Source organism: Ochotona curzoniae, unplaced genomic scaffold (assembly GCF_017591425.1).
Source record: "Ochotona curzoniae isolate NIBS_2020 unplaced genomic scaffold, NIBS_Ocur_1.0 contig_3819, whole genome shotgun sequence".
Lineage (NCBI taxonomy): Eukaryota > Metazoa > Chordata > Mammalia > Lagomorpha > Ochotonidae > Ochotona > Ochotona curzoniae.
The window spans coordinates 13,429,655-13,446,014 of NW_024466004.1; the positions used below are offsets into that span (position 1 = coordinate 13,429,655).

At 41.2% G+C, this 16,360-nt stretch overlaps 1 protein-coding gene across 1 annotated transcript in view; it reads right to left on the reverse strand.

Annotated features, from left to right (window-relative positions):
• The window catches only part of LOC121158419 (beta-defensin 110-like), a 32,141-nt gene extending 20,626 nt beyond the window's left edge, over positions 1–11,515 (reverse strand). Inside the window, exon 1 of the mRNA XM_040983123.1 lies at positions 11,419–11,515. Within this exon, the coding sequence (XP_040839057.1) occupies positions 11,419–11,515 (97 nt within the window). The remainder of the gene's footprint in view (positions 1–11,418) is intronic.
• Positions 11,516–16,360: the final 4,845 nt, after the last annotated feature.

A 16,360-nucleotide genomic window follows, 5' to 3' on the forward strand; every position in this document is an offset into this window, starting at 1 on the left:
TAATATATATATATATACATGATATATATCACATATATATATGTATACCAGCAGATGAGAGGAAAAATAAAATGTAACATACATATATAAAATTTTTGTGTACGTTACATTTTATTTTTCCACTCATCTGCTGGTAGACACCTTGGCTTATTTCATTTTACTGCTGCTAGTAGCTCTGCTACAAACATAGTAGGATAAAAAATTATGGTTTTTTGTTTTACTTTATTAATATATGCTCTGGGCATAGCAAATGCATGATAATCACTGGAATGAAATTCTCATGTCAGTGTTATATTCACACAAACAGAATAGATCCAGTGCAGTTTATATGTGCAATTCCAACAGCATAAAAATACTTCTGTTTCTCTCTTTCCCTCTCTCTCCCTTTCTCATTCTTCCTTCCTTCCTTCCTCATTCTCTTTCAGTAAATCTAAACAAACCCTTTAGAAGCAGTAAGATTGAGATGCTGACTGACAGTGCCCCATCAAGGAAAATTGCAGATCTATTGACTGTACCAATAACTTATAAAATAATAATAAAATAAATAAAAACCAAAAGAAGAGCTAACTCTAACAAAAACAAACAAAAAATAAAAACAAAAGGTAAACTAACTCCAATATTGTTTGAACTGTTCTAAAGTACTGAACTGGATGCAGCTCAGCCAGTCTCTTTTTATGAGGTCACATCGCCCTGGTGCTGCTAGCGAAATGGATGAAAACCAGTGATAGTAAAACCCCTATACTTTTCAACTAGATTTCTGTGAATCTATGTAACACTATAGCTTGTGGTTTCATGTTAATCTTTGATGTTTAAAAATAATTTATTTAATATTCCTTATTGATTATTTCATATTCAAAATTATTGTTAATTTAGATTTTCATCCTATGCTGTTTCTGCTTTTTTGGTTATCGGCATCAGACTGTTTGGGTCAATCTCTCTTACTTTTTTTTTTTAAAGATTTATTTTTATTATTTTTATTGGAAAGGCGGATATACAGAGAGGAGAGAGAGAGGAAGATCTTCCGTCCGATGATTCACTCCCCAAGTGAGCGCAATGACCGATGCTATGCCGATCCCAAGCCAGGAGACTCTTCTGGGTCTCCCACGCGGGTGCAGGGTCCCAAAGCTTTGGTCTGTCCTCGACTGCTTTCCCAGGCCACAGGCAGGGAGCTGGAAGGGAAGCAGGGCTGCCTGGATTAGAACCGGTGCCCATATGGGATCCCGGGTGTGCAAGGCAAGGACCTTAACCACTTGCGCCACCGCGCCAGGCCCAAAATTAATTTTTTAACTCAGAGAAATCTTTGTAATTTATTATTTTCCCTATTTTGATAGGGATATTTTAACAATGCTTTATGAATTCAAACAATTTGCTAAAAACACTTTTAAGTATCTAGAGACGCATAACAGTGACATGAAATCAGAGTAAAGCTATCTTTGCCCTTCCTTTGTCAGAAAGGGCAAGAGTCTCAGAGCATTTAATTTAAAAAGAAAAAAAATCCATAGAACACAACTCTATTTCACCAGTTGAAATGGCTCCAGAGTCTTCCATCAACTTCAAGAATTAGTTTCAAAGTGTTGCTTGCTTTTATTCAGTCTGCTACCAGCATGGAGCAGGCCACCTGCTGTGAAATAAGGGGGTAGTCACCAACAGTTATTATAGCAGTAGCCATAAGTTTATTGCTTATTGGTAGTAAACTTAAATCTTAGTAATTTTGAATTACTGAGTTAGCTTAGATTTATGGAGATGCACAATCGTTTAGAATGGCATTCATTCCAGAAGGGTATATTATCTAAACCAATTTTCTCATAGTGATGCAATTGCAACACTATAGTCACGGTTGTATCAGCATTTCCATTATGAAGTCCTATTTTCAGAGTTTTATAATCTGACCATAAAAATTCTCATGTTGTGTAAACTTGACAAACAAGGTCTGAGGCGTATAACTTATTATTTTTTTTTTTACTGAAATTAAACCCCCCACACACGTTTGATTCGTTCAGCTATCTTACGCTTTAGCTGTGCAAACATCAATAAAAAAATACACCAAAATACACTGATAGAAATGGAAAGAAGTGAGGGAAAGAACAATAATCCAAAACTTTTTATGCTGATAAAATAGTCAGTATGGATCACTTTCCTAATAAGTTTCTGTAAGGGGAAGAACACTGGAAGAAAAGAAGCAGATTGGAAGACGCGAGAAGAATGTTCGTGGAGAGGAAAGACAAGACGCGGCCGTTCACTTAACCTGGAAGTCTCAACTCGGTCATCTGAGAGGTGATAAGGATTGCATAGTCCAGTATGAAGGTGTAAGAATCCAGAGCCTGAATCAAGATGGAACATTTCAGATCACGTTATAAACACGCAATGTTATTTCATGACTTCACGACAGTTACTTATACATTTGCACATCTTGTAGCCAACAATACTTAGTAATATTTGTTATTTCATAGTTCTCTCTGTGTGGATGTACGTATAATATTTTTCTCTCTCTCTCTATCTATCATAAATTCCTGGGGCCCAGTGTCTCTTTTTCTCCAATGTGGCACATGAAAATGTTTGTGAAACCCAAAGCTTATTAAATTGAGCTTCCATTTTCCGTTCAAAGTTTAAAGTGTTTGCTTGATTTTGCGAGCCAGCAGCATGCCTGCTAGTAATTCATTCACCCTACGCATGTAACAGTCTCCCTCTTGTGGCCAAAAGAGGATATGCACATTGAATTCCAAGGAAGAAGCAGAATTCTGCCCTTTTGAGTCAGATTCAGAGAAACTTCAGAAAATACAAGGTACAAAAAAACAAATAAAAAAAAAAGATGACAAATTTCATACAAAAGAAGGAGGCAATTCCTTGGTGTTGTAGTAAGATGCACTATGAAAATTACAGGATTTGGCAACGGAGTATCTCTGATACTCAGTAGCTTCACAAATAAGAAACAATTCTAGTGACATTACCTCCTTCTGTGGACAAGTTGGCTCCCAGTAGCTATCAGAAGAATGTTAGCTATTATTATGGCATTCTTTCTGCTGTCCCATTCTGTACAAAGCATTCTTAACAGAAAATATCATTTGTGTTGAATACCACTTTACAAGTTTTTTTTTTTTAACACAGTGTTTTAACAAGATTAAAAAGTCTAGTGCTTTTGGAAGTTACAAAACACTGAGTATGTGGCAACATTTTAAAACATTTGCCTTCAATTAATTCACTTCATATATAAGAATATGATTAAGAATCACCAAACTTCGGACTAAGAACTTCATGGGGAAACAGAAATTTTTAAAAAAATGATATTTACTATTTGGAAATGCATCCTTCTCAGACAGAGAACACGTGTGAGTTTGTTATGATGGGCGACCTTAGAAGGCCTTTCCAGAATGCCATAGGCACAACTTACAGGAGGAGAGGAGAGATGGTGGATTCTAAAATACATTTACATGGGCTTCAATCCTACACCTGTCCCTGCCTTGCACTGTGCAAGTGGGAAAGTTCCTGGACTTTTCTATGCTTCAATTTCCTTTTCTTCGTGGCTGAGGACTGACTGCATTGGACTGAGGAATGTATGTGTTCTTGGCACATCCCAAATGCCTGTTAGATGTCAAAATTATTACTGTTGAATTATTCTTTTTCACACTGTTGTGAATTTTAGTGCTTTAAAGAAATATGCAGATGTTGTCTACGCACACTTGCCTATAATTCAGCTTAGATAAGTGAAATCCGAATAGTAAGTGTGTATGAGAATGTCATCAATCTAGGAAGGTGACTTTGAAGGGTGTGTATGACAGATCATTAGAAAGGAATTAGGCCCGGCGCGGTGGCCTACTGGCTAAAATCCTCACCTTGCACATGCCAGGATCCCATATGGGCACTGGGTCATGTCCTGGCGGCCCCGCTTCCCATCCAGCTGCCTGCTCGTAGCCTGGGATAGCAGTCAAGGATGGCGCAAAACTTAGGACCCTGCACCAGCATGGCAGACCTGGAAGAGACTTCAGCTCCTGGCTTCGGATCAGCTCAGCTCCGGCAGTTGCTGCTGCTTGGGGAGTAAATCAGCAAACAGAATTTTGTCCTCTCTTTCTCCTCCTCCTCTCTGACTTTCCAATAATGTTTTTTTAAGGAAGGGGATTTTCTTCTTAGACAATTACAGTGTCTTAAGGCAAAAACACTGGCCTTAGATTGGGGGAGGTTCTTACTGTGCCTGAGTGGCTGCGATGGATCATGTGTTCACATTGGACTTTTGTGATACACTAAGCATGAAATGTAGATCCTGATATTATGTTGAAGTCGATCTAGCAAGGATAGTTCTGTGTTCCAGATCCTTCATATATTAGCTCTTCTACTACAACTCAGTAATATTCTCCTATTAAATCTTTGTATTTGATCTTCTCAAGCTCTTTATGTAGAAGCTACTTTTGCCACTTATTTTACGGAAGAGAGAGAAATGGAAACGAAATTTGCTCAAAATCCCACAGGTAGTAGCAGGAATCTGTGGCTTGCTTTTGTAAAGTCAGATTGTCCGAAAAAAAAAAAATGCAATAGCTGCAAGACTAGGAAAGAACTTCAAAGGGCTCAAATATTACAGCTGTTTGGTTGTTAACCAGTGCATGGAGCATCAGTCTATCCCACTCTTTCTCTCTCTGATGTTCTGCCTTTCAAGTAAAACAAAGATTTTTTAAAGGTATAAATGCAGGTGGAGTAGAGTAAAACTAGCTGTTCAAGGGCCAGTGTTTTGGCACCGATTAAGCTGTCACCTGCAATGCCAGCATCATGTGTAAATATCATGAGCAGTCGGAGCTGTAATGTTTCTGATCCAGCTCCGTGTTGATGCACCAAGGAATCCGGTGGATGACAACCCAAGTGCTGGAGATCCGAAGAGAGCTCCAGGCTTCTGGCTTTGGCCAAATTCAGCTCTGGATGCTGGGACCATTTGGGAAGTAATACAAGACTGGCTTTGTCTCTCTCTCAATTTAATTGCACCCTTAAAATAAATAAATCTTCAGACACAAACAGAATACCAGGAATCTATCAAAGATAATTTTCTCATGCATTATGGTGCTAGCAACTGACTTTACCCCAGTTTTCCCATATACATTTTGAATCATTCCTCTATTTCTGTAGGAAAGCTTCCTGCAGGAAATGATACCAAACTCTCCACCAACGTAATGATAGCTGAGATAGATTTTCAGGGACAAAGAAATTATAATGCAGTGCAAATATTTTATAGCGCTTTATCCTCCCTGCCTCCACTTATTTTCATTTCGCTCATTTTCTCTTAATTCTGTTGTAACAGATGCCGATAGAGTTTTTGACACTGAGATTGCCAGATCTATCATTAACGTGTTGCCAAACTGGGAAGGATTTACTAACAATATGTTTTGCTTGCATCAATTCACTTCTTTTAATAGAGAGATTCATTTGAATCACATTTGAATAAAAGAGTTAATAATAGTACGCTACAAGTGAAAGCCAGATTGGATTAATGAGCAACTGACCCAAATCCTCACCTTGAATAAAAATTGAATGGCATTAGAATAATTATGTAGGCACAAAATGGTCTGTCAGGCTAAACCCTTTTTCTATGTTCCCCATTTTCTCTCCTGCTCATAATATTCTCATTTGCTCCTGTTGGATTTATCTAGGTTTTAAGAAAGACTACCTTGGACTAACCTAAAGCAAAGTCTTATTACAAAATCATAAATTTTGCTTCTTAAATTATGTGTTTAGTAGTTACACCACTATTTTCAAATGCACACAATGATCAAACATTTATAAAAGGCATTAAAAATCATTTTCTCCTTTACATCTCAATCACTAAGAACATTATCATGTTCTATTGTGTTTGTGCGCCTGAGATAAAGAGAATGAGAGACAATGGAAAGAGGGAAATAGAGACAAACTAGAAAGAGAGCTGGAACAAGAGGGACGAGTGAGAACAAACTGAATTATTGAGAGTAATACATTCAGACCCATCTATTTATAATACTATGAGCCTGAGGTTCCTGGAACAAAGAATTTTTATTTCATATGACAAGAGTAAAATGAGCATGTGCCCATTTACAAAATATAACAGGTGCAAGACTTAAAGAAGGGTGTGCTTGTGAAGGTGTATGGGAAAATTACTTTATAGCTAATGTATAGGTTTTGCCATCGCTTTTATGATATTGAGTATTAAAATGTTCATAAATTCTATGAGTGTACCTTAATGAATATACTGCATATGCTAATATGGAAAATAAAAATATTTGCATAGGCACCATCATATCTTGCTATATATAATTCATAACCAATACTTGTCTGAAACTGACATAGATTAGTTTCAATTTAATTTCAAAACAGAAGAATCACACAATATATAATATTTGGAATATTGCTTTTCATCTAACATGTTTATGAGACTCAAGCACATAATTGTGTGTAGCACTAAATTGCTAACACAAATTCTAGTATGTATGCATATACTATTTGCTTGCTTATTTTAATGTTGCCAGATATTTAGATTTTGAAGTTTGTAGCTATTATAAATAGAAGGCCCAACCGGGGTGGGTGAAGGATGGTCTGCAAAGGTGTCAAAAGAGGATGGCTGATGCAACCTGGCCCAGAGATCTCTACACTCAGAAAATCCCTGTCTGGCCCGACGGCCAGTGGTGACCTATGGACTTGCTGAGGCCAGAAGGAACTTCTCAGCACTCCAAAACATAGTATAAGGCAAATGTCTTTGCCTGCCAGACTGCACCCCATCTCTTGTTTTGACCTCCATATAAAAATGCCTCCACATGACCCTTGGGTGTGATTTCCCTGGCTTGCCCTCTGTGAACCTGGTCCAGTGAACCTTGCCCAAAAGCACTCCTGATAAAGCTTGCTTTGAGCTGAATCATGTATTTTGTGATATCCTGATTCTAAACCTGAATCCCAGCCTGACATTTGGACCTGAAAACCAGGAGGAATTATGTCATCTCATGGATCCCCATTGAGGCCACTTCCTTTCCTGGACCAAACCTCAGGCTCTAGGACAAGTCCTGTGGACCACCATCCAGCTGGCTTGGAAGATATGAAGTAAGCCCTCCCCTGGGGAACTCTGCTGGGGCTCTCCTGGTTCCGGGGGCCTCCCTGCCCAAAGTCTAAGCTGTGTCAGGGATCCACTCTCTAGTCTGAGACTCTTTCCTGTTTTGGTTGTGGAGACCTCTTGACTGGATGACTATTCTCTGTTTCCTAACTTTTCTGGATAGATGAGCAGTTAGGGACACCAGAAGTTTTGGCCTGTACATCACACAGCCTCTGAGGGGATTATAAGGAACTCTATGTCCTAACAAGATGCTTTGAACAGTCGTGTCAAGTTGAGACAACCAGTCACAATGGACAACCAGTCACAATGACCATGGGAGAGGACTTTCAAAACTAACATCTTCCACAAGCTAGATAGTTACTGCCACAGGATGAAAAGGTGCTCAGAGATCCCATATGTTCAGGTATTCCTAACTCTTTGCTCTTGTCCCTCCCTTTGTGTTTCCTGGTCTACCTCCCTAATTTTGCTCACTGTGGTCAGACACCACCAACCCTAGGCAGGACATCTCCAAACCCCTCTCTCTCAATGAACAACCCTCCCCCTTCACCGATCCTCCAGTGGATCTGTCCTTTCCTCCTGTTTGACCTCCTCCCTACCTGAAAACCGTGCCACTGTCTATGTCCTTGGCTCCGTCCCTCCCACGCCCCAGTCCTTAACCCCTTCGGCCACTCTGACCACCCCTTCCTCTCTCTGTCCCCTTTTACACTTCATGCAGTCCTCCCCTCCCTGTTCTCCTCTGTCAACCTGGCTCATGAGCCGTTAGCCTGGCCCTTCTCTCTCTCCCACAGAGCTCCCTTTTCCCATCAGCTCCCACACCTGGTCTCATCTTCCTACCCCTTATGAGAGATGGCAGGGCAGTTGGAGAAGTGAAGGTCCACATTCATGTATCACTTCAACATCACTCACAGGTAGGAAAGCATGTGGCATCCTTTTCGGCCAATCCTTCCTGTTATATTAAATAATTTACCTATTTAACTTGGGTATGTGACCTGATAAGGCATGACCTCTATTATACTGCCCTCAACCTTAACCAAAGATGAGAAGCAATGAATCCTCACAGTGGCATTCATGCTGACAATGTCCACTTTACAGATAACATCCTACCAGTGGGGGCCGAGATGGTCCCCACAACTGAACCCTCAAATTGGAATATCCAGGATGGCCAGTTCTGCTAACAGCAAAGAGAATACACAGTTCTCTGCCTTTTGGCAGGTATGAGGGTGGCCTCTAACAAAGTTGCAAATTTTGAAAAACTCAAAGAACCTTCAGGAGCCAGAAGAGAATCTGGCCCTTTTTCTTACATGTCTTACCAAGGCATTAACTCACTACACCCAGTTAGACCCCCCCACTAACCATAAGAGCCGCAGTTCTGGCAAATTATTTTATCACCAAATCAGCACCTGATATCTAGAAGAACTCAAAGAAAGCAGAAGATGACCCCAGACCCATATCCTAGACCTGGTTTAAACGGCATTCAAAGTATACAATGCCTGAGAGGATTAGGCAGATATTGTACAACAGGCGCAGGTTTAGCAGAAGGTGACCCTCCAAACTCAAGCCCTAATGGCCACTCTGCGGTTGGTGTTAGCCCCATGGAAGCCATGGTATGTGGCCACACATGGAACACCATTCAAGACTGCCCCACTTCACTGCTTTTAGTGCAGCAAGTAGGGTCACTGGGCATGACAGTGCCCATCCCCCAGGCCACCCTGGAGGCCTTGACCAAACTATGAACAGGCTGGATACTGGAAACTGGCCTGCCTGGGCACGACCCTACCCTCTGTGCCTCAATGTGGGAGAAGTCCCAAGGTCAGGGACATGTTCCTGGAAGTGCTTGGCATGGCTTAGGATTGACAGTGCCTGGACTCAGAGACCCACATCACTCTCACTGAGCCCAGGATAACACTACAGGTAGTGGGTAAGTTCATAGTTCCTTTTGTGGATATGGGGGCTACCTACTGCATCATACCCTTCCATGTGGGATCTACCACTCTTCCCAGATCTTGGCTATGGGCATAGACAGGACCCCTTGGGTCCCCAGGCAGACTGCGCCTCTCTTCTGCTCTTTTGACCATAATCCATCCATATACTCTCTATCCACTCTTGCCTAATTCAGCTCTTGGGATGAGATATTATTTCTCAACTGGGTGTCTCCACACAATTATCCGGCATAAAAAACAAAAAAAAAAACCTCAGCCTCTCACTTCCTGCTCCCTTTCCTCCCATCACTCATGCCCAATCATGCCATTTGCCCTCTGCCAATATTCCCATAGAAAGAGTAGATCCAATGATCTGGGCCTGTTATAACTAAATACCAACCCCCGGTAATAGTGTGCCTGCTTGTCCCTTCATGGCCCAGATTTCCTATCTCCCATACCCACCTTAAGGGAATATAGCTTATAATTTCCAAATTCCTTGATCAGGATCTCATTTTACCTGTTCAGAAGCCGTCAAGGACTTATCACCTAGTTCAGGATCTCTGCCTCATCAATGAGGCCTTAATTCTTCTCCATCAAGTAGTCCCCAACTCGTATAAACTACTATCACAGGTCCCAGCCACCACTTCACATTTCACCATACTTGACTTCAAAGATACTTTATTTATTTTTATTCTCCTTCACCCTGACTGCTGTTTCCTTTTTGCTTTTACTTGAACTGACCCAGTCACCCACCTCCAACCTGGACAGGGCTGACTCAGGGCTTCCAAGTAACCCCATCTCTTTGGTCAGGTATTGGTTAGGGACCTCTCTAACCTGCAACATTTCTCCCAGCACCTTACTCCAATATAGGGATGGCCTTCTCCTTTACAGCCAGTCCCTGCCCTTTTCACAGTGCCACATGGAATCCCTCCTAAACTTTTGGGCACACTGGGATGTAGTGTCTCCTGGAACAAGGCCACATTTTGTGTCTCTCAGATTACTTACCTAGGAATTTCCCTCAACACACCAAAGAGGCCCTTATGGCCAGTTGTACCCGGATTTTCTGTCTGTTGTTCCCCTCAGACAGTGTAGAAAAACGCGTTCCTTTCTGGGCCTGGCAGGCTTCTTCTGCTATTGGACACCCAACTTTTCTGTTCTAGCCAAGCCTCTCTATTCAGCAGTCAGAAAGACCATTGTGGGACTCCTCACCTCACCCTCTGCTGTATACCAGGCCTTTAATGCACTTGGAAATGCCCTTCATAAGCACTTCCAAGAAACTCTTAGGTAAGGACCTGTGATAGTAGCTTATATGAGTTGGGGACTGGTGGGTGGAGCAGCTATTCACCACAGACCCACAGGAAGATCCCTGGACCATTATTATCAAGGAACCTTGGCACCCCAGGTGGACTAAGGAGTGATGGGCAGTGCCTACTGGTCCACAGTCACCTCCACTCCCTCAATGTCTAGCAAAATCTTCTGCTCATGTGTTGATCCTAATGCCCATTATAATACCGATTCCGCAGCCCCCTCTGATGGTGCTCAGCAATTAATACAGCAGGTCAGCTAAATTCCACCCATACAGCACAACTTGTAGTCGCGACACAACCACAAACTGGTAATCCTTTCTCTTGATTCAACCTCTTCCAGCATGGGACACTCATGCTTAACCATACAGCGGTAGATAATGCTTCAGATGGCCTTTCTTGTGTGTGCCCTTTAATTGCTGTTCCCAGGACTGACCCTGTGAACACCTCTTCTCTCACAGTGTTCCTTTTCCCGTTCTTTCCCATTCTTTGCTGTACAATTCCAGCTCCCATACCATAGCTCATACCTATCTGCTATGGACCAATATCCATTTCCTTTCCATGTAATAATATTGTCAATGTTATCCAATCTTCTCCAGCTGTCTCTTTTTCTTAACAAAAATGTGTTATTGGACCCAGCACAGTAGCCTAGTGGCTAAAGTACTCACCTGACATGCTCTGGGATCCCATATGAAAATAGGATCATGTCCTGACAGCCCCATTTTCCATCCAGTTCCCTGCTTGAGTCTTGGGAGAGCAGTTGAGGATGGCCCAAAGCTTTGGGACACCACACCCTGTGTGGGGGACCCAGAAGAAGCTCATGGCCCCTGGCTTCAGGTCAGCTCAGCACCAGTCATTATAGCCACATGGGGAGTGAATCAATGGATAGAAGATCTTCCTTCCTGCTTCTCCTCTGCTGTGTATATGACTTCCCAATAAAAATAAATAAGTCTTTAAAAAGTAAAAGATTTTTTTTTCTGCCGCTGGTTGTGGGAATATCCCTTGCCTCATTCTTTGTAGTCGTGAGAGTAGGGAGCAGAACCCTATCCCACGGCATCATCACTTTGTAGGACCTGGAAGACGGGGTGCAGGTGACTCTTGAGGCCTCTGTTGCATCCATTGACACCCTCCAAAGGCCAATTACCTCCCAGGTACCAGTGCTCCTCCAAAACCATTTGGCCCTGGATCCTCTGATAGCAGACAACAGAGATAAATACTTGTTGCTCCAGGAGGAGTGTCATTGCTACATCAACAAAACCTGACTTGTAGAAGAAAATGTTAACACCCTCCCATGGCTCATGGAGGAATTGAAAAACAAATATATTTGGTCTTCCTCTGTTTTCCCAGATTGGTAGTCCTCTACTTTATTTATGAGGTCGGTCCCAGTGTGAGGGTCCATACTTGCTATATGCCTTCTTCTAATGTTTGCCACTTGTTTCTTCAAGTTTCTCAGACCGCAGATACAGGAAGTATCCCTAGCTGCTGCTACACCCTTACACTCAGCTCCCAATCACCCCTCCGGGAGGCAACCAATGACCCTCCAGTGGCCCAGCTCCTCCCTCCCCTCAATGCCTCTATTCAACAAGAAGTAATTAAGAGACCAATGCCATCCCTATTCCAAGAAAATGGAGGGAATGCAAGGCCCAGCTTTGGTGGGTGAAGGGTGGCCTGAAAGGGAAGGTGGCTGATGCAATTGGTCTCAGAGATCTCAACACCCAGAAAGTCCCTTTGGCTGAGTGGTGACCTATGGACTTGCTGAGTCCAGAAAGAACCTATCAGCACTCCACAACACCGTATAAGGAAAATGCATTTGCCTGCCAGACCTCAACCCGTTTCCTCTTTTGACCTCCATAAAAAATGACACCCTGACCTTTGCACTCAACCTCCCTGCCTGCCCTCTGAACCAGCAGTGAACCTTGCCCAAAAGCACTCCCAATAAAACTTGCTTTGAGCTGAATCATACTTTTTGTGATTTCCTGGTTTTGAACCTGAACTTGATCCTGACAATATATAGTGTTTCTCTTAATATTTTGTATGTAATTTGTGATCTGTATATGCAAATTCTGTTAGATATTTAAAATTTAGAAATTAAGTTGTGAAAGTCATAGGATAACAATTATGGTTTGTAGATATCAGTTTGGCCAGGAAAGTGAAATTTTTCTTTTTAAAATTTATTTTTAATGGAAAGGCATATGTGCAGAGAGAAGGAGAGACAGAGAAACATTTTTCCATCTGCACGTTTACTCTCCAAATCACTGCACTGACTGGAGCTAAGTCCATCTGAAGCCAGGGGCCAGAAACTTGTTTTAGATTCCGCAAAGGGCTGCAGGATCTGAAGGTTTAGACCATCCTCCATTGCTTTTCAGGCCATAAACAGGGCCTAAACTGGAAATGGAACAACCTGACTGAGGACCAACCAGTTGAGTTTTAGTACAGACCCTCAAATCTTTTCTCTTGAGCACACTTTGTTTATAAAAGCCTCTCTTTTTTTGTTTGTCCTGGATCTACCTGTGTCATGATCTCAACCTCAGAGTATGTGTAAGAACATAGCAGTAAAGGAAGAGTCTAAGGCTGTTGACTTGGGAGTACAGACTACACGCACTTCAGGCAAAATGGGTTCTTCAAAAAAAATGTTGAATGTACAGAGTTTGCTTTCTCGTACTCTATCTTGTAATTCCATAAAATAGTTAAATGATAACATATGAAAGGAAGAAAAATATCTTACAATATAAGGGAGAAATCAATAAAAGCACAGCTAAATTAGCATGGGAAATGCTTCAACAAATTTACAGTGGAGTCAGATTTACTCATTCCAATGACTGTCTTTGTTTCACAAAGAATTTTTCAGCAAATCACTTTTTTTATTTCCAAACTCCCTCTTTTGCAGAATGAAGAGTATATTCATTATAAAATAGAGTAGAAAGATCATGGAATTTGGGGCATGAACCAAAACACACAAGATCTTTCCTCTCTGTATAACTCCATCTTTCAAATAAATATAGAAAAATTTAAAAACAAGACAAAACAAAGAAAAAGGGTCTCTAGACTTCCCACCTGATATCCTGGATTTCAAAGGCTGCATTTAAACTACAGGAGAGGGTGATGATTCCAACTTAACCTCTTCTGTCGCTTTCACTGTCATCTGTGGCTGGCATGCTTTTCTTGGAAATAGAGCTAATGCAGCAAATGTTGGTTTTAGCAGTTAAGACACATTGCATATTAAAGCATGTGCATTCAAGGCCCAGTTGTTCCTCTGACTGTAGCTTGCTAAAACAGTGATGGTTCAAATTATTGATTTTTTTCCCCCAGCTTCAGCCTGGCTGAGCTCCAGAAATTAAGGACATTTGAGAAGTGAGCCAGAAGATGGGAGGTTCTTCTGTCTCTATATGTGCATTGCTGTCTCCCAAACAGAAAAGGGAAAGTGTACATAGCACCACCAGCTTCAAGGTAATATAGGCATGGTTGAATAAATCAGGTTTTGCCCAATTCTATGTGCCTTCTTCATTCTCAGCAATTACTTAAAAAGCAGGTTGCCATTAAGCACATTAACCCATTAAGCCATTAAGTGCCACATTCTAGAGTCATATCAGTACAACTCTTTCTGCTCCTTCCCTCACTCCTCATCATTATTTTAACCACAGGCTTAACTGAGCAGCTACTAAAGATGAACCATGAAAATGAGAGAGAGTAACAAAGTAAAATATGCCAAGAGTAATAAGTAGATTTTAACTTTTTTAAAAAAACACAATCACCTACCTCTTCAGTGTATGTTTTCTGATGAGTGGTTTGAGGAAATCATTCACCAAATTCAGCAACATAAACAAAAATGTAGCGCTCGGTACATGAACACATGTACTTGGCAAGAACTTTCATTCTGCCAGCTTAGAGCTGTGCTCTGAAATGCATCACCTGGACAGAGCAGTCCCCATGACCCTGGCTCTCTCACTGCCTTGTTTATGCTTCTGTACTTAGGCAAAAGCTCTATCCAAGATTTGTTTTTTTACTTTTAGATTCTGCATTTTAATTTTAGCACTTTTGTTCCATAATTACTATAAAATTCTTTTTAACAGTTTATATTTTCCATATTCAAGTATATTTATTACCTTATGCCGTGACAGCCTTATAAGGTAAGGGAGTTGTCCACAGTCCTGACTGCAAGCAAACTGACAAGTCCAAACTGGGAGAAAATAAATAAATATTGTTATATCATTAGCGAAAAGTGAAAGACTTTTGGGTCCTAAACATAATTCTGGCCAAGTCGTCGTCAGCCAGCAGTGGCTCCTGTGTGCATGTGGGGCTGCTACTGCTTTGTCTATTTCTCTGGACTTCAGCTCTTCGGTCACACACTCCTATCCCCCACCTGAATGCGCTGCTCCGCTCCGAAGTGTTTCAGGCGAAATCCGAGTTTTCCGGTTTAGTTTATTCCTTCCTCGGTGAAATTCTTAGCAATGTCTGTGCTAATCCTTTTTACTGAACATTTTCACTTCTCTCAAATTCTTCCTTCTGTTTTGATAAAATGTTTGGACAGTGTTTTACTTTAGGAATTTCTCGTTGACCTACCGTGTTCTCTTATGAATTCTGTATCCAACTATTAATAGAATTGCTGTCACTTTCTTGAGTTTATCTTGGAGTCAGGTTCAAACTAAATATCTGAGAATTTGCAAAGCTGTGAACTTGCTGAGACTTGCATTTAAAATGTTACGCAATGCAAATAACAACATCTCAGTATCAGCATCTGGCCCTATTATGCACTCAACACCACCTCAGAGACAACCAAGAGGTCCGTCACACCCATTGGAGACATCAGGATTGAACTCCAGCTTCCTGGCTTCTTCTTGGGTGAGCCCTGGGTGGTGGTGGGTCTTTGTGATACAGTGTATGGTGTATGTCTATGTCTATCTCTTCTTTTTCAAATAAATAATAATATTTTTAAAAAGAAAAAAAATAGGGGCCTGGCGCAGTGGCGCAGTGGTTAAGGTCCTTGCCTTGCACGCCCGGGATCCCAGATGGGCACCGGTTCTATCCCAGCAGCCCCGCTTCCCTTCCAGCTCCCTGCCTGTGGCCCTGGAAAGCAGTTTGAAGATGGCCCAAAGCTTTGGGACCCTGCACCCGTGTGGGAGACCCAGAAAAGTCTCCTGGCTTCAGATCAGCATAGCATTGGCCGTTGCGCTCACTTGGGGAGTGAATCATCAGACGGAAGATCCTCCTCTCTGTCTCTCCTCTCTGTATATCCGCCTTTCAATAAAAATAATAAAATATTAAAAAAAGAAACATCAGAATTAATATTCCCATAATTGAAGGAGCATTCATTAATTCACTTGTTCATACATTTTATTTTAAAGTAGTTATTATTTTACCTTAGGTTTCTCTAGCCCTGCTCATTGTTTTGATCTAACACAGCATGAACTACCCCTTCCGAACCAGAAGGAAATCATTTCACAAACGTCTTTATCCAAAGGGTATGTAAAAATTAAGTTCAGTGTCACATAATGCAATGTAATTGATATACTTGTTTACGGGAATTTGAAATGGTGTGGTGAAGCATTGTGTGGGGTACATGATGCCAGCTAAGGTAACAACTCATACACTTGTGTGTCATGTTTTCATACAATCCTAAGTAGGCTGGATAAAGGAAAGAACTTAGAAAAGACCAAAAATAAAGGAAAAAAAGCTACTCCATGCAAAACAAATGACACTGAAATATCTACATATAAACCAAATTCAATTGTAAGTGTACCCTTTAAAGAATCATAAAGTTATTATTATTTTATATAATACCTAACTACAACAAAGGCATATTATGTTGTACATTAAAATGTCCTTTAGAAGTGTAGGAAAGATGTGGTGCCTAGAGAAGACCAACTGGCTTCACATAAACTATAAAAGACAATGAAAGGAAAATCTGTGAATCACAGAATCAAAATTAAAACAGTATAAGAGGAGCCTGTGGCTTAATAGGCTGTGTCTACCCATGGCACTGATACTGCATATGGGTGCCAGTTATGATCTAACTGCTACACTTCCAATTGAGTTCTCTGATTATGGCCTAGAAAAGTAGTGGATGATGGTTAAAAATCGCAGGTCCC